This window comes from Columba livia, unplaced genomic scaffold (genome assembly GCF_036013475.1).
Source record: "Columba livia isolate bColLiv1 breed racing homer unplaced genomic scaffold, bColLiv1.pat.W.v2 Scaffold_470, whole genome shotgun sequence".
NCBI lineage: Eukaryota > Metazoa > Chordata > Aves > Columbiformes > Columbidae > Columba > Columba livia.
In genome coordinates, this window is record NW_027043507.1 from 9,801 (window position 1) to 29,153 (window position 19,353).

At 52.5% G+C, this 19,353-nt stretch overlaps 1 protein-coding gene across 1 annotated transcript in view; it reads right to left on the reverse strand.

The window, feature by feature from the left end:
• Positions 1-3,431: 3,431 nt before the first annotated feature.
• Positions 3,432-19,353, reverse strand: part of UBA1 (ubiquitin like modifier activating enzyme 1) — a 51,270-nt gene continuing 35,348 nt past the window's right edge. Inside the window, exons 14-17 of the mRNA XM_065048305.1 lie at positions 14,750-14,905; positions 11,263-11,428; positions 5,543-5,739; positions 3,432-4,717 (exon numbers count right to left, since the gene is read on the reverse strand). Coding sequence (XP_064904377.1) covers positions 4,616-4,717; positions 5,543-5,739; positions 11,263-11,428; positions 14,750-14,905 — 621 coding nt within the window. The 3' untranslated portion in view covers positions 3,432-4,615. The remainder of the gene's footprint in view (positions 4,718-5,542; positions 5,740-11,262; positions 11,429-14,749; positions 14,906-19,353) is intronic.

The following is a 19,353-nucleotide window of genomic DNA, read 5'->3' on the forward strand; positions in this document are numbered from 1 at the left end:
ATGAGGCCTACGGGAGTTAGACTGGGCCTGTGGGGCCTATAGGGGTTAAATTGGGTCTATGGGAGTTAAATTGGGCCTATGGGAGTTAAATTGGGCCTATGAGGCCTATGGGGGTTAAATTGGGCCTATGGAGCCTATGGGAGTTAAATTGGGCCTGTGGGGGTTAAATTGGGCCTATGGGGCCTATGAGGCCTATGGGAGTTAAACTGGGCCTATGGGGGTTAAATTGGGCCTATGGGGCCTATAGGAGTTAAATTGGATTTATGAGTCCTATGGGAGTTAAATTGGGCCTATGGGGCCTATGAGGCCTATGGGAGTTAGACTGGGCCTGTGGGGCCTATAGGGGTTAAATTGGGTCTATGGGAGTTAAATTGGGCCTATGAGGCCTATGGGGGTTAAATTGGGCCTATGAGGCCTATGGGGGTTAAATTGGGCCTATGGGGCCTATGGGAGTTAAATTGGGCCTATGAGGCCTATAGGAGTTAAATTGGGCCTATGAGGCCTATGGGGGTTAAATTGGGCCTATGGGGCCTATGGGAGTTAAATTGGGCCTATGAGGTTTATAGGAGTAAAATTGGGCCTATGAGGCCTATGGGGGTTAAATTGGGCCTGTGGGGCCTATGGGGGTTAAACTGGGCCTGTGGGGCCTATGGGGGTTAAATTGGGCCTATGGGGCCTATGGGGGTTAAATTGGGCGTATGGGTCCTATGGGAGTTAAATTGGGCCTATGAGGCCTATAGGAGTTAAATTGGGCCTATGAGGCCTATGGGGGTTAAATTGGGCCTATGGGGCCTATGGGAGTTAAATTGGGCCTATGAGGCCTATAGGAGTAAAATTGGGCCTATGAGGCCTATGGGGGTTAAATTGGGCCTATGAGGCCTATGGGGGTTAAATTGAGCCTATGGGGCCTATGGGAGTTAAACTGGGCCTGTGGGAGTTAAATTGGGCCTATGGGTCCTATGAGGCCTTTGGGAGATAAACTGGGCCTATGGGGGTTAAATCGGGCCTATGAGGCCCATGGGAGTTAAATTGGGCCTATGGGGCCTATGAGGCCTATGGGGGTTAAATTGGGCCTACGGGAGTTAAATTGGGCCTATGAGGCCTATAGGAGTTAAATTGGGCCTATGAGGCCTATGGGGGTTAAATTGGGCCTGTGGGGCCTATGGGGGTTAAACTGGGCCTGTGGGGCCTATGGGGGTTAAATTGGGCCTATGGGGCCTATGGGAGTTAAATTGGGCCTATGAGGCCTATGGGGGTTAAATTGAGCGTATGGGGCCTATGGGAGTTAAACTGGGCCTGTGGGAGTTAAATTGGGCCTATGGGGCCTATGAGGCCTATGGGAGTTAAACTGGGCCTATGGGGGTTAAATTGGGCCTATGAGGCCTATGGGGGTTAAATTGGGCCTATGGGGCCTATAGGAGTTAAATTGGATTTATGAGGCCTATGGGAGTTAAATTGGGCCTATGGGGCCTATGAGGCCTATGGGAGTTAAACTGGGCCTGTGGGGCCTATAGGGGTTAAATTGGGTCTATGGGAGTTAAATTGGGCCTATGGGAGTTAAATTGGGCCTATGAGGCCTATGGGGGTTAAATTGGGCCTATGGGGGTTGAACTGGGCCTGTGGGGCCTATAGGAGTTAAATTGGGCCTATGAGGCCTATGGGGGTTAAATTGAGCCTATGGGGCCTATGGGGGTTGAACTGGGCCTGTGGGGCCTATGGGAGTTAAATTGGATCTATGGGAGTTAAATTGGGCCTATAGGGCCTATGGGGGTTAAAATGGGACTATGAGGCCTATAGGAGTTAAATTGGGCCTATGAGGCCTATGGGTCTTAAATTAGGCCTATGAGGCCTATGAGAGTTAAATTGGGCCTATGAGGCCTATGGGAGTTAAATTGGGCCTATGGGGCCTATGGGGGTTAAATTGGGCCTATGAGGCCTATGGGAGTTAAATTGGGCCTATGGGGCCTATGGGGGTTAAATTGGGCCTATGGGCCTATGGGAGTTAAATTGGGCCTATGGGGCCTATGGGGGTTAAATTGGGCCTATGAGGCCTATGGGAGTTAAATTGGGCCTATGGGGCCTATGGGGGTTAAATTGGGCCTATGAGGCCTATGGGGGTTAAATTGGGCCTATGAGGCCTGTGGGAGTTAAATTGGGCCTATGAGGCCTATTGGGGTTAAATTGAGCCTATGGGGCCTATGGGGGTTAAATTGGGCCTATGGGGGTTAAATTGGGCCTATGAGGCCTATGGGGGTTAAATTGGGCCTATGGGGCCTATGGGGGTTAAATTGGGCCTGTGGGGGCTATGGGGGTTAAATTGGGCCTATGAGGCCTATGGGGGTTAAATTGGGCCTATGGGGGTTAAATTGGGCCTATGAGGCCTATGGGGGTTAAATTGGGCCTATGGGGGTTAAATTGGGCCTATGAGGCCTATGGGATTTAAATTGGGCCTATGGGAGTTAAATTGGGCCTATGGGGCCTATAGGGGTTAAATTGGGTCTATGGGAGTTAAATTGGGCCTATGGGGGTTAAATTGGGCCTATGAGGCCTATGAGAGTTAAATTGGGCCTATGGGCCTATGGGAGTTAAACTGGGCCTATGGGCCTATGGGAGTTAAACTGGGCCTATGGGGGTTAAATTGGGCCTATGGGGGTTAAACTGGGCCTATGGGACCTATGGGAGTTGGGCTATAGGGGGTTCTATGGGGCCTACAAGGGGTCTATGGAGCTATAGGGGTTCTATGTTGTCTATAGGGGGTTCTATAGGGGGTTCTATAGGGGATCTAGGGGGCCATGGGGCGTCCTATGGGGCTATGGTGGTTCTATGGGGACTATAGGGGGTTCTATGGGGGCTATAGATGCTATATGGGGCTCGATGGGGCTATAGGGGGTTCTATGGGGGGTTCTATGGGGCTATAGGGATTATATAGGGGGACTTATGGGGCTATGGAGGTTCTATGGGGGTTCTATAGAGGTTCTATAGGGCTTCTATAGGGGTTCTATGGGGGTTCTATAGGGGTTCTATAGGGCTATGAGGGTTCTACAGGGTTTCTTTAGGGGTTCTATGGAATTTCTATAGGGGTTCTATGGGGTTTCTGTAGGGGTCCTATAGGGGCTCTATAGGGGTTCTACGGGGGTTATATGGGGTTTCTGTAGGGGTTCTATAGGGTTTCTATAGGGGTTCTATGGGAGTTCTACGGGGTTTCTATAGGGGTTCTATGGGGCTATGGGGGTTCTATGGGGTTTCTATAGGGGTTCTATAGGGGTACTATGGGGCTATGGGGGTTCTATGTGGTGGCTATGGGGGATCTATGGGGTTTCTATAGGGGTTCTATAGGGGTTCTATGGGGCTATGGGGGGTCTACGGGGTTTCTATAGGGGTTCTACGGGGGTTCTGTGGGGCTTCTGTGAGGTTTCTATGGGGTTTCTATAGGGGTTTCTATAGGGGTTTCTATAGGGGTTTCTATAGGGGTTCTGTGGGGCTATGGGGGTTCTATGGAGTATCTATAGGGGTTCTATGGGGCTATGGGGGTTCTACGGGGTTTCTATAGGGGTTCTATAGGGCTATAGGGGTTCTATGGGGTTTCTATAGGGTTTCTATAGGGGTTCTGTGGGGCTTCTGTGAGGTTTCTATGGGGTTTCTATAGGGGTTCTTTGGGGGTTCTATAGGGGTTCTATGGGGGTTCTATGGGGGTTCTATAGGGGTTCTATGGGGCTATAGGGTTTCTATGGGGGTTCTATAGGGGTTCTATAGGGCTATGGGGGTTCTATGGGGGTTCTATAGGGGTTCTATGGCGCTAAGGGGGTTCTACGGGGTCTCTATAGGGGTTCTATGGGTTTTCTATAGGGGTTCTATGGGGGTTCTATGGGGGTTCTATGGGGCTATGAGGGTTCTATGGGGATTCTATGGGGGTTCTATGGAGTTTCTATAGGGGTTCTATGGCGCTAAGGGGGTTCTATGGGGTTTCTATAGGGGTTCTATGGGGGTTCTGTAGGGGTTCTATGGGGGTTCTATGGGGGTTCTGTGGGGGTTCTGTGGGGCTATGGGAGTTCTATGGGGTTTCTATAGGGGTTCTATGGGGTTTCTATAGGGGTTCTATAGGGGTTCTATGGGGCTATGGGGGTTCTATGGGGTTTCTATAGGGGTTCTATGGGTCTATGGGGGTTCTATAGGGGGTCTACGGGGGTTCTACGGGGGTTCTATAGGGGTTCTATGGGGGTTCTATAGGGGTTCTATAGGGGTTCTATGGGGCTATGTGGGTTCTATGGGTTTTCTATAGGGGTTTCTATAAGGGTTCCTTGGGTCTATGGGGGTTCTATAGGGGTTCTACGGGGGTTCTATAGGGGTTCTATAGGGGTTCTATGGGGGTTCTATAGGGGTTCTATAGGGGTTCTATAGGGGTTCTATAGGGGTTCTGTGGGGCTATGGGGGTTCTATGGGGGTTCTATAGGGGTTCTATAGGGGTTCTATAGGGGTTCTATAGGGGTTCTGTGGGGCTATGGGGGTTCTATGGGTTTCTATAGGGGTTCTATGGGTTTCTATAGGGGTTCTATGGGGGTTCTATGGGGGTTCTATGGGGTTTCTATAGGGGTTCTATGGGGGTTCTATGGGGATTCTATGGGGGTTCTATAGGGGTTCTATAGGGTCCATACGTCAGATACTGGTTGACGTTCTCCGCCGGTTGCTTGAAGAGCCCCTCGAACTCGTCACGCGCCCACTGCGGGGGAGGGGCGTCAGCGCGGGGACCCAGGCATCCGGGAGACCCACAGAGGGACCCAGGCGTCCGGGAGAGCCCCCAAACCCACCCACAGGGGACCCAGGCGTCCGGGAGACCCAAAAAGGGACCCAGGCGTCCGGGAGACCCAAAAAGGGACCCAGGCGTCCGGGAGAGCCCCCAAACCCACCCACAGGGGACCCAGGCGTCCGGGAGACCCACAGAGGGACCCAGGCGTCCGGGAGGGACCCAAAAAAGGGACCCAGGCGTCCGGGAGGGACCCAAAAAAGGGACCCAGGCGTCCGGGGGTGAACCCAAGCATCCGGGACATGCCCAAAAAAGGGACCCAGGCGTCCGGGAGAGCCCCAAAAAAGGGACCCAGGCGTCCAGGAGGGACCCAGGTGTCCGGGAGATGCCCCCAAAAAGGGACCCAGGCGTCCGGGAGGGACCCAGGTGTCCGGGAGATGCCTCAAAAAGGGACCCAGGCATCCGGGAGGGACCCAGGCATCCTGGACATGCCCAAAAGAGGGACCCAGGAGTCCGGGAGAGCCCCGAAAAAGGGACCCAGGCGTCCGGGAGATGCTCCAAGTAAGGGACCCAGGCATCCGGGCAACCCCCAGAAAGGGGACCCAGGAGTCCGGGAGAGCCCCGAAAAAGGGACCCAGGCGTCCGGGAGATGCTCCAAGTAAGGGACCCAGGCATCCGGGCGACCCCCAGAAAGGGGACCCAGGCATCCGGGAGCCCCTCTAAACCCCCCCAAATCCCCTCTAAACCCCCCCAAATCCCCTCCAAACCCCCTATAGGAGGCCCATATGGGTCCATAGGCACCTGCAGCGTGTGCTCGATGGCGTTGGGGAAGTTGCGCAGGGTACATATGGGGATGGCGCGCTCGGGGGGGTCCTGGCTGGAGCTATAGGCTTCGCTCAGGAACGGAACCACCACCTGTACGTTGCCCTTGGTGCCCAACGTGCCCGACTCCAGCAGCGCCTTGCGGTAGTAAACGCAGCGCCGGTCCATATAGAGCCCTATAGGGGGAGATCGGGGGGTTACGGGGGGTCTAGAGAGTCCAATGGGCCATATAGAGCCCTATAAGGGTCTAGAGAAACCAACAGGTCATATAGAGCCCCATAAAGATCTTCAATTGATAGGGGGTCTACATGTTCCATCAGTCCATATAGAGCCCTATAGGGGTCTAGAGAGACCAACAGTACATATAGAGCCCTATAGGGGGAGATTGGGGGGTTATGGGGGGGCTAGGGAGTCCAATGGGCCATATAGAGCCCTATAGGGGTCTAGAGAGTCCAACGGGTCATATAGAGTCTCATAAAGATCTCCAATTGATAGGGGGTCTACATGTTCCATCAGTCCATATAGAGCCCTATAGGGGTCTAGAGAGACCAAGGGGCCATATAGAGCCCTATAGGGGGAGATCGGGGGGTTACGGGGGGGCTAGGGAGTCATATAGAGCCCTATAGGGGGAGATTGGGGGGTTATGGGGGGTCTAGAGAGCCCAATGGGTCATATAGAGCCCCATAAAGATCTCCAATTTATATGGGGTCTACATGTTCCATCAGTCCATATAGAGCCCTATAGGGGTCTAGAGAGACCAACAGTACATATAGAGCCCTATAGGGGGAGATTGGGGGGTTATGGGGGGTCTAGAGAGTCCAATGGGCCATATAGAGCCCTATAGGGGTCTAGAGAGTCCAACGGGTCATATAGAGTCTCATAAAGATCTTCAATTGATAGGGGGTCTACATGTTCCATCAGTCCATATAGAGACCTATAGGGGTCTAGAGAGACCAAGGGGCCATATAGAGCCCTATAGGGGGAGACTGGGGGGTTATGGGGGGTCTAGAGAGCCCAACGGGTCATATAGAGCCCCATAAAGATCTTCAATTGATAGGGGGTCTACATGTTCCATCAGTCCATATAGAGCCCTATAGGGGAAGATTAGGGGGTTATGGGGGGGCTAGAGAGTCCAACGGGTCATATAGAGCCCCATAAAGATCTCCAATTGATAGGGGGTCTACATGTTCCATCAGTCCATATAGAGCCCTATAGGGGTCTAGAGAGACCAAGGGGCCATATAGAGCCCTATAGGGGTCTAGAGAGACCAACAGGTCATATAGAGCCCCATAAAGATCTTCAATTGATAGGGGGTCTACATGTTCGATCAGTCCATATAGAGCCCTATAGGGGAAGATTAGGGGGTTATGGGGGGGCTAGGGAGTCCAATGGGCCATATAGAGCCCTATAGAGGTCTAGAGCGACCAACAGGTCATATAGAGTCTCATAAAGATCTCCAATCGATAGGGGGTCTACATGTTCCATCAGTCCATATAGAGACCTATAGGGGTCTAGAGAGACCAAGGGGCCATATAGAGCCCTATAGGGGGAGATCGGGGGGTTATGGGGGGCTAGGGAGTCATATAGAGCCCTATAGGGGGAGATTGGGGGGTTTTGGGGGGTCTAGAGAGCCCAATGGGTCATATAGAGCCCCATAAAGATCTCCAATTGATAGGGGGTCTACATGTTCCATCAGTCCATATAGAGCCCTATAGGGGAAGATTAGGGGGTTATGGGGGGGCTAGGGAGTCCAATGGGCCATATAGAGCCCTATAAGGGTCTAGAGAGACCAACAGGTCATATAGAGTCTCATAAAGATCTTCAATTGATAGGGGGTCTACATGTTCCATCAGTCCATATAGAGCCCTATAGGGGTCTAGAGAGACCAAGGGGCCATATAGAGCCCTATAGGGGGAGATCGGGGGGTTACGGGGGGGCTAGGGAGTCATATAGAGCCCTATAGGGGGAGATTGGGGGGTTATGGGGGGTCTAGAGAGCCCAATGGGTCATATAGAGCCCCATAAAGATCTCCAATTGATAGGGGGTCTACATGTTCCATCAGTCCATATAGAGACCTATAGGGGTCTAGAGAGACCAAGGGGCCATATAGAGCCCTATAGGGGGAGACTGGGGGGTTATGGGGGGTGTAGAGAGTCCAATGGGTCATATAGAGACCTATAGGGGTCTAGAGAGTCCAATGGGCCATATAGACCCCCATAAAGATCTCCAATTTATATGGGGTCTACATGTTCCATCAGTCCATATAGAGACCTATAGGGGTCTAAAGAGACCAACAGTACATATAGAGACCTATAGGGGGAGATCGGGGGGTTATGGGGGGGCTAGGGAGTCATATAGAGCCCTATAGGGGGAGATTGGGGGGTTATGGGGGGTCTAGAGAGTCCAACGGGTCATATAGAGCGCCATAAAGATCTCCAATTGATAGGGGGTCTACATGTTCCATCAGTCCATATAGAGCCCTATAGGGGTCTAGAGAGACCAACAGTACATATAGAGCCCTATAGGGGGAGATTGGGGGGTTATGGGGGGGCTAGAGAGCCCAACGGGTCATATAGAGTCCCATAAAGATCTTCAATTGATAGGGGGTCTACATGTTCCATCAGTCCATATAGAGCCCTATAGGGGTCTAGAGAAACCAACAGGTCATATAGAGCCCCATAAAGATCTCCAATTTATATGGGGTCTACATGTTCCATCAGTCCATATAGAGACCTATAGGGGTCTAGAGAGACCAATGGGCCATATAGACCCCCATAAAGATCTCCAATTGATAGGGGGTCTACATGTTCCATCAGTCCATATAGAGACCTATAGGGGCCTAGAGAGACCAAGGGGCCATATAGAGCCCTATAGGGGGAGATTGGGGGGTTATGGGGGGTCTAGAGAGTCCAACGGGTCATATAGAGACCTATAGGGGTCTAGAGAGCCCAACGGGTCATATAGAGCCCCATAAAGATCTCCAATTGATAGGGGGTCTACATGTTCCATCAGTCCATATAGAGCCCTATAGGGGTCTAGAGAGACCAACAGTACATATAGAGACGTATAGGGGGAGATTGGGGGGTTATGGGGGGTCTAGAGAGCCCAATGGGTCATATAGAGCCCCATAAAGATCTCCAATTGATAGGGGGTCTACATGTTCCATCAGTCCATATAGAGCCCTATAGGGGTCTAGAGAGACCAATGGGCCATATAGACCCCCATAAAGATCTCCAATTTATAGGGGGTCTACATGTTCCATCAGTCCATATAGAGACCTATAGGGGTCTAGAAAGACCAAGGGGCCATATAGAGCCCTATAGGGGGAGATTGGGGGGTTATGGGGGGTCTAGAGAGCCCAATGGGTCATATAGAGCCCCATAAAGATCTCCAATTGATAGGGGGTCTACATGTTCCATCAGTCCATATAGAGCCCTATAGGGGAAGATTAGGGGGTTATGGGGGGGCTAGGGAGTCCAATGGGCCATATAGAGCCCTATAGAGGTCTAGAGAGACCAACAGGTCATATAGAGTCTCATAAAGATCTTCAATTGATAGGGGGTCTACATGTTCCATCAGTCCATATAGAGACCTATAGGGGTCTAGAGAGACCAATGGGCCATATAGACCCCCATAAAGATCTTCAATTGATAGGGGGTCTACATGTTCCATCAGTCCATATAGAGCCCTATAGGGGTCTAAAGAGACCAACAGTACATATAGAGACTTATAGGGGGAGATCGGGGGGTTACGGGGGGGCTAGGGAGTCATATAGAGCCCTATAGGGGGAGATTGGGGGGTTATGGGGGGTCTAGAGAGTCCAACGGGTCATATAGAGCGCCATAAAGATCTCCAATTGATAGGGGGTCTACATGTTCCATCAGTCCATATAGAGCCCTATAGGGGAAGATTAGGGGGTTATGGGGGGGCTAGGGAATCCAATGGGCCATATAGAGCCCTATAAGGGTCTAGAGAGACCAACAGGTCATATAGAGTCTCATAAAGATCTTCAATTGATAGGGGGTCTACATGTTCCATCAGTCCATATAGAGACCTATAGGGGTCTAGAGAGACCAAGGGGCCACATAGAGCCCTATAGGGGGAGATCAGGGGGTTATGGGGGGGCTAGGGAGTCATATAGAACCCTATAGGGGGAGATTGGGGGGTTATGGGGGGTGTAGAGAGCCCAACGGGTCATATAGAGCCCCATAAAGATCTTCAATTGATAGGGGGTCTACATGTTCCATCAGTCCATATAGAGACCTATAGGGGTCTAAAGAGACCAAGGGGCCATATAGAGCCCTATAGGGGGAGACTGGGGAGTTATGGGGGGTCTAGAGAGTCCAACGGGTCATATAGACCCCCATAAAGATCTCCAATTGATAGGGGGTCTACATGTTCCATCAGTCCATATAGAGACCTATAGGGGTCTAGAGAGACCAAGGGGCCACATAGAGCCCTATAGGGGGAGATCAGGGGGTTATGGGGGGGCTAGGGAGTCATATAGAGCCCTATAGGGGGAGATTGGGGGGTTATGGGGGGTCTAGAGAGCCCAATGGGTCATATAGAGCCCCATAAAGATCTCCAATTGATAGGGGGTCTACATGTTCCATCAGTCCATATAGAGCCCTATAGGGGAAGATTAGGGGGTTATGGGGGGGCTAGGGAGTCCAATGGGCCATATAGAGCCCTATAGGGGTCTAGAGAGACCAATGGGCCATATAGACCCCCATAAAGATCTTCAATTGATAGGGGGTCTACATGTTCCATCAGTCCATATAGAGACCTATAGGGGTCTAGAGAGACCAAGGGGCCATATAGAGCCCTATAGGGGTCTAGAGAGGTCAATGGGCCATATAGAGACCCAAGGACCCCCCATAGCACCCCAATAACCCCCATAGCACCCAAAACCCCCCATATAACACCCAATACCCCCCATATAACACCCCAATACCCCCATATAACACCCAATACCCCCCATATAACACCCAATACCCCCATATAACACCCCAATACCCCCCATATAACACCCAATAACCCCCATATAACACCCCAATAACCCCCATAACCCCCATATAACACCCAGTACCCCCCATATAACACCCAATAACCCTACATAACACCCCAATACCCCCCATATAACACCCAATACCCCCCATATAACACCCAATAACCCCCATAGCACCCAATACCCCCCATATAACACCCAATACCCCCCATATAACACCCAATAACCCCCATATAACACCCCAATACCCCCATATAACACCCCAATAACCCCCATATAACACCCAATAACCCCCATATAACACCCCAATAACCCCCCACAGCACCCAATACCCCCCATATAATACCCAATACCCCCCATATAACACCCGAATACCCCCCATATAACACCCAATACCCCCCATATAACACCCCAATACCCCCATATAACACCCCAATAACACCCCAATACCCCCCATATAACACCCAATACCCCCCATATAACACCCAATACCCCCCATATAACACCCCAATACCCCCCATATAATACTCAATACCCCCATATAACACCCAATAACCCCCATATAACACCCCAATACCCCCCATAACTCCCATATAACACCCAATACCCCCCATATAACACCCAATACCCCCCATATAACACCCCAACACCCCCCCCCACCCCCCCCAGGGGCCCGTCCCCCGTCACCCACGCGCGTCCACGTTGTCGAGCGCGTTGGCCACCCCGTCCAGCCCCTCGAAGAACTCGTCGTCGAACACGCGCTCGGTCTCGGGCCCCACGCGCTCCGAGCGGCCAATCACGCGCAGCGCCGGGTTCATCTCCCGCGCCGCCGCCGCCGCCCGCTCCGACTTCAGCTTCTGCCATTGGGCGACAGCGCCCCCCGTGAGGCCACGCCCCTCGCGGACGCGCCCGCTCAAGCCCCGCCCCTTTGGGCCCCTTCCAATCCAAGGGAAGGTCAAGACATGGTGGGCGTTGAGGGTGGTCAAGCCAACGTTGATGCGACTCGACCCAACGTTGACCCAACTCAACGTTGACCCAACGTTGACCCAACTCAACTCATTGACCCAACATTGACCCAACTCATTGACCCAACGTTGACCCAACTCAACTCATTGACCCAACGTTGACCCAACCCAACTCATTGACCCAACGTTGACCCAACTCAACTCATTGACCCAACATTGACCCAACTCATTGATCCAACATTGACCCAACTCAACTCATTGACCCAACATTGACCCAACTCATTGACCCAACGTTGACCCAACCCAACTCATTGACCCAACGTTGACCCAACCCAACTCATTGACCCAACGTTGACCCAACTCAACTCATTGACCCAACATTGACCCAACTCATTGACCCAACGTTGACCCAACTCAACTCATTGACCCAACATTGACCCAACTCATTGACCCAACGTTGACCCAACTCAACTCATTGACCCAACATTGACCCAACTCAACTCGATGTTGACCCAACTCAAGTCAACTCGTTGACCCAACTCAACTCATTAACCCAACGTTGACCCAACTCAAAGTTGACCCAACTCAACTCATTGACCCAATGTTGACCCAACTCATTGACCTAAGGTTGACCCAACCCAACTCATTGACCCAATGTTGACCCAACTCATTGACCTAAGGTTGACCCAACCCAACTCATTGACCCAACATTGACCCAACTCAACTCAATGTTGAGTGAACATTGACTCAACCCGTTGACCCAACCCAACTCATTGACCCAACCCATTGACCCAACTCAACTAGATGTTGACCCAACTCAACTCATTGACCCAACTCATTGACCCAACTCAACTCAATGTTGACCCAACTCAAGTCAACTCGTTGACCCAACTCAACTCATTGACCCAACATTGACCCAACTCATTGATCCAACATTGACCCAACCCAACTCATTGACCCAACGTTGACCCAACTCAACTCATTGACCCAACGTTGACCCAACCCAACTCATTGACCCAACGTTGACCCAACCCAACTCATTGACCCAACGTTGACCCAACCCAACTCATTGACCCAACGTTGACCCAACCCAACTCATTGACCCAACGTTGACCCAACTCAACTCATTGACCCAACATTGACCCAACTCAACTCATTGACCCAACATTGACCCAACTCATTGACACAACGTTGACCCAACTCAACTCATTGACCCAAGATTGACCCAACTCAACTCATTGATCCAACATTGACCCAACTCAACTCATTGACCCAACGTTGACCCAACTCATTGACCCAACATTGACCCAACTCATTGACCCAACGTTGACCCAACTCAACTCATTGACCCAACGTTGACCCAACTCATTGACCCAACGTTGACCCAACTCGACTCATTGACCCAACATTGACCCAACTCATTGACCCAACATTGACCCAACTCAACTCATTGACCCAACGTTGACCCAACTCAACTCATTGACCCAACGTTGACCCAACTCAACTCATTGACCCAACGTTGACCCAACTCATTGACCCAACGTTGACCCAACTCAACTCATTGACCCAACATTGACCCAACTCATTGACCCAACGTTGACCCAACTCAACTCATTGACCCAACATTGACCCAACTCGACTCATTGACCCAACGTTGACCCAACTCAACGTTGACCCAACTCAACTCATTGACCCAACTCAACTCAACCTTGACCCAACTCAACTCATTGACCCAACTCAACTCAACCTTGACCCAACTCAACTCATTGACCCAACTCAACTCATTGACCCAACTCAACTCATTGACCCAACTCAACTCATTGACCCAACTCAACCTTGACCCAACTCAACTCATTGACCCAACGTTGACCCAACTCAACTCATTGACCCAACGTTGACCCAACTCGACTCATTGACCCAACATTGACCCAACTCATTGATCCAACATTGACCCAACTCAACTCGTTGACCCAACATTGACCCAACTCATTGACCCAACGTTGACCCAACTCAACTCATTGACCCAACATTGACCCAACTCATTGACCCAACGTTGACCCAACTCAACGTTGACCCAACTCAACTCATTGACCCAACTCAACTCAACCTTGACCCAACTCAACTCATTGACCCAACTCAACTCATTGACCCAACTCAACTCATTGACCCAACTCAACTCATTGACCCAACTCAACTCAACGTTGACCCAACTCGACTCATTGACCCAACGTTGACCCAACTCGACTCATTGACCCAACGCTGACCCAACTCGACTCATTGACCCAACGTTGACCCAACTCAACTCATTGACCCAACTCAACTCATTGACCCAACTCAACTCATTGACCCAACTCAACTCATTGACCCAACTCAACTCATTGACCCAACTCAACTCAATGTTGACTCAACATTGACCCAACTCATTGACCCAAATAAACTCAACCCCGACCCAATTAATCTCGTTGACCCAACTCAATATTGACCCAACTCAACTCAATATTGACCCAACTCAACTCAATATTGACCCAATATAGACCCAACTCGTTGACCCAACTCAACTCGTTGACCCAACTCAACTCAACCTTGACCCAACTCAATCTTGACCCAACTCAACTCAACCTTGACCCAACTCAACTCAACATTGACTCAACATAACCAAACTCAACTCAATGTTGACTCAACATTGACCCAACTCAACTCATTGACCCAAATCAACTCAACCTTGACCCATTTCATCTCATTGACCCAACTCAACTCAATATTGACCCAACTCAACTCAATATTGACCCAACTCAACTCATTGACCCAACTCAACTCAATGCTGACCCAACTCAACTCAATGCTGACCCAACTCAACTCAACCTTGACCCAACTCAACTCATTGACCCAACTCAACTCAATGTTGACCCAACTCAACTCAACCTTGACCCAACTCAACTCATTGACCCAACTCAACTCATTGACCCAACTCATTGACCCAACTCAACTCATTGACCCAACTCAACTCATTGACCCAACTCAACTCATTGACCCAACTCAACTCAATGTTGACTCAACCTTGACCCAACTCAACTCATTGACCCAACTCAACTCAATGTTGACCCAACCTTGACCCAACTCAACTCAATGACCCAACTCAACTCCTCCCCTTCACCCCCCACCCCCTTGGGCTCCTCCCATTGGTCCGCGCCCCCCGCAGGCCCCGCCCCTCACCGTGACGTCCCAGGGCCGGAACAGGAACTGCCGGTTGAGGTTGGATTTCTCGATGGTGTCCATGTCGGTGACGGTGACGCCGCCATCGGGGCCGCAGCCCAGGCCCATCATGGCGAACGTCTTGAGCAGCTCGCAGCCGATGGCGCCCGCGCCCACCTGGGGACACGGGGACACTTGGGGACACGTGGGGACACGTGGGGACACGTGGGGACACGACTCGAGGTGACCCGGGTGGGGACAAAGGGGCACTTGGGGGACACTTGGGTACATTGATGAACACTTGGGGACGCGACTAGAGGTGTCCTGGGGGTGACAAGGGGACACTCGGGGAGCCAAGGGGACACTTGGGGACATGTGGGGACATAACCCAAGGTGACCCGGGGGGGAAGAGGGGACACTCATGGGACATGTGGAGACATCAAGGGACCTGTGGGGATGTGTAGGGACATGTAGGGACACTTGGGGACAAGGAGGTGACACTTGGAGGACCCTCGGGGACACTCAGTGGACCCATAAGGACACTTGGGGGGACCCTTGGGGACACTTGGGGGGACCTGGGGACAAGGAGATGACACTTGGGGGACCCATGGGGACACCGGGGGGACACTCAGGAGACCCATAAGAATCCTTGGGGGACACTTGGGGACACTTGGGGTCCCCATTGGGACACCTGGGGACAGAGAGGTGACACTTGGGGACATTAAGGGGACACATAAGGACCCTTGGGGGAACCCTCAGGGACACTTGGGGACATCCAGGGGACCCATAAGGACACTTGGGGACACTGTGGGGACACTTGGGGACATTAAGGGAACCCTTAAGGATACTTGGGGGACCCATAAGGACATTTGGGGGACACTTGGGGACAGGGAGGTGACACTTGGGGACATTACGGGGACCCCTGAGGACACTTGGGGGGACCCATAAGGACATTTGGGGGACCCTTGGGGGACCCATAAGGACACTTGGGGACACCCAGAGGACCCATAAGGACACTTGGGGACACTGTGGGGACACTTGGGGACATTAAGGGAACCCTTAAGGATACTTGGGGGACCCATAAGGACATTTGGGGGACACTTGGGGACAGCGAGGTGACATTTGGGGGACCCAAAAGAACACTTGGGGTCCCCAGTGGGACATTTGGGGGACCCTTGGGGACATGGAGGTGACACTTGGGGACATTAAGGGGACCCATAAGGACACTTGGGGGAACCCTTAGGGACACCTGGGGGACACTTGGGGACATCTAGGGGACCCATAAGGACACTTGGGGACATTAAGGGAACCCTTAAGGATACTTGGGGGACCCATAAGGACATTTGGGGGACCCTTGGGGGACCCATAAGGACACTTGGGGACACCCAGAGGACCCATAAGGACACTTGGGGACACTGTGGGGACACTTGGGGACATTAAGGGAACCCTTAAGGATACTTGGGGGACCCATAAGGACATTTGGGGGACACTTGGGGACAGGGAGGTGACATTTGGGGACATTACGGGGACCCCTGAGGACACTTGAGGGGACTCATAAGGACATCTGGGGGACCCTTGGGGGACCCATAAGGACACTTGGGGACACTGTGGGGACACTTGGGGACATTAAGGGAACCCTTAAGGATACTTGGGGGACCCATAAGGACATTTGGGGGACACTTGGGGACAGGGAGGTGACACTTGGGGACATTAAGGGGACCCCTGAGGACACTTGAGGGGACCCATTGGGACATCTGGGGGACCCTTGGGGGACCCATAAGGACACTTGGGGACACCCAGAGGACCCATAAGGACACTTGGGGACACTGTGGGGACACTTGGGGACATTAAGGGAACCCTTAAGGATACTTGGGGGACCCATAAGGACATTTGGGGGACACTTGGGGACAGGGAGGTGACATTTGGGGACATTACGGGGACCCCTGAGGACACTTGGGGGGACCCATAAGGACATTTGGGGACCCTTGGGGACAGGAAGGTGACATTAAGGGGACCCCTGAGGACACTTGGGGGGACCCATAAGGACATTTGGGGGACCCTTGGGGAAATGGAGGTGACACTTGGGGACATTAAGGGGACCCATAAGGACACTTGGGGGAACCCTTAGGGACACTTGGGGGACACTTGGGGACATCTAGGGGACCCATAAGGACACTTGGGGACATTAAGGGAACCCTTAAGGATAATTGGGGGACCCATAAGGACATTTGGGGGACACTTGGGGACAGCGAGGTGACATTTGGGGACATTATGGGGACCCCTGAGGACACTTGGGGGGACCCATAAGGACATTTGGGGGACCCTTGGGGGACCCATAAGGACACTTGGGGACATCCAGGGGACCCATAAGGACACTTGGGGACACTGTGGGGACACTTGGGGACATTAAGGGAACCCTTAAGGATAATTGGGGGACCCATAAGGACATTTGGGGGACACTTGGGGACAGGGAGGTGACATTTGGGGGACCCAAAAGAACACGTGGGGTCCCCAGTGGGACATTTGGGGGACCCTTGGGGACATGGAGGTGACACTTGGGGACATTAAGGAGACCCATAAGGACACTTGGGGGAACCCTTAGGGACACTTGGGGGACACTTGGGGACATCTAGGGGACCCATAAGGACACTTGGGGACATTAAGGGAACCCTTAAGGATAATTGGGGGACCCATAAGGACATTTGGGGGACACTTGGGGACAGCGAGGTGACATTTGGGGACATTATGGGGACCCCTGAGGACACTTGGGGGGACCCATAAGGACATTTGGGGGACCCTTGGGGACAGGGAGGTGACATTTGGGGACATTACGGGGACCCCTGAGGACACTTGAGGGGACCCATTGGGACATCTGGGGGACCCTTGGGGGACCCATAAGGACACTTGGGGACACCCAGAGGACCCATAAGGACACTTGGGGACACTGTGGGGACACTTGGGGACATTAAGGGAACCCTTAAGGATAATTGGGGGACCCATAAGGACATTTGGGGGACACTTGGGGACAGGGAGGTGACATTTGGGGACATTATGGGGACCCCTGAGGACACTTGGGGGGACCCATAAGGACATTTGGGGGACCCTTGGGGGACCCATAAGGACACTTGGGGACACTGTGGGGACACTTGGGGACATTAAGGGAACCCTTAAGGATAATTGGGGGACCCATAAGGACATTTGGGGGACACTTGGGGACAGGGAGGTGACATTTGGGGGACCCAAAAGAACACGTGGGGTCCCCAGTGGGACATTTGGGGGACCCTTGGGGACATGGAGGTGACACTTGGGGACATTAAGGGGACCCATAAGGACACTTGGGGACATCCAGGGGACCCATAAGGACACTTGGGGACACTGTGGGGACACTTGGGGACATTAAGGGAACCCTTAAGGATAATTGGGGGACCCATAAGGACATTTGGGGGACACTTGGGGACAGGGAGGTGACATTTGGGGGACCCAAAAGAACACGTGGGGTCCCCAGTGGGACATTTGGGGGACCCTTGGGGACATGGAGGTGACACTTGGGGACATTCAGGGGACCCATAAGGACACTTGGGGGAACCCTTAGGGACACTTGGGGGACACTTGGGGACATCTAGGGGACCCATAAGGACACTTGGGGACATTAAGGGAACCCTTAAGGATAATTGGGGGACCCATAAGGACATTTGGGGGACACTTGGGGACAGGGAGGTGACACTTGGGGACATTAAGGGGACCCCTGAGGACACTTGAGGGGACCCATTGGGACATCTGGGGGACCCTTGGGGGACCCATAAGGACACTTGGGGACACCCAGAGGACCCATAAGGACACTTGGGGACACTGTGGGGACACTTGGGGACATTAAGGGAACCCTTAAGGATACTTGGGGGACCCATAAGGACATTTGGGGGACACTTGGGGACAGGGAGGTGACATTTGGGGGACCCAAAAGAACACGTGGGGTCCCCAGTGGGACATTTGGGGGACCCTTGGGGACATGGAGGTGACACTTGGGGACATTAAGGGGACCCATAAGGACACTTGGGGGAACCCTTAGGGACACTTGGGGGACACTTGGGGACATCTAGGGGACCCATAAGGACACTTGGGGACATTAAGGGAACCCTTAAGGATACTTGGGGGACCCATAAGGACATTTGGGGGACACTTGGGGACAGGGAGGTGACATTTGGGGACATTATGGGGACCCCTGAGGACACTTGGGGGGACCCATTGGGACATCTGGGGGACCCTTGGGGGACCCATAAGGACACTTGGGGACACCCAGAGGACCCATAAGGACACTTGGGGACACTGTGGGGACACTTGGGGACATTAAGGGAACCCTTAAGGATACTTGGGGGACCCATAAGGACATTTGGGGGACACTTGGGGACAGGGAGGTGACATTTAGGGGACCCAAAAGAACACTTGGGGTCCCCAGTGGGACATTTGGGGGACCCTTGGGGACATGGAGATGACACTTGGGGACATTAAGGGGACCCATAAGGACACTTGGGGGAACCCTTAGGGACATTTGGGGACATCCAGGGGACCCATAAGGACACTTGGGGACATTAAGGGAACCCTTAAGGATACTTGGGGGACCCATAAGG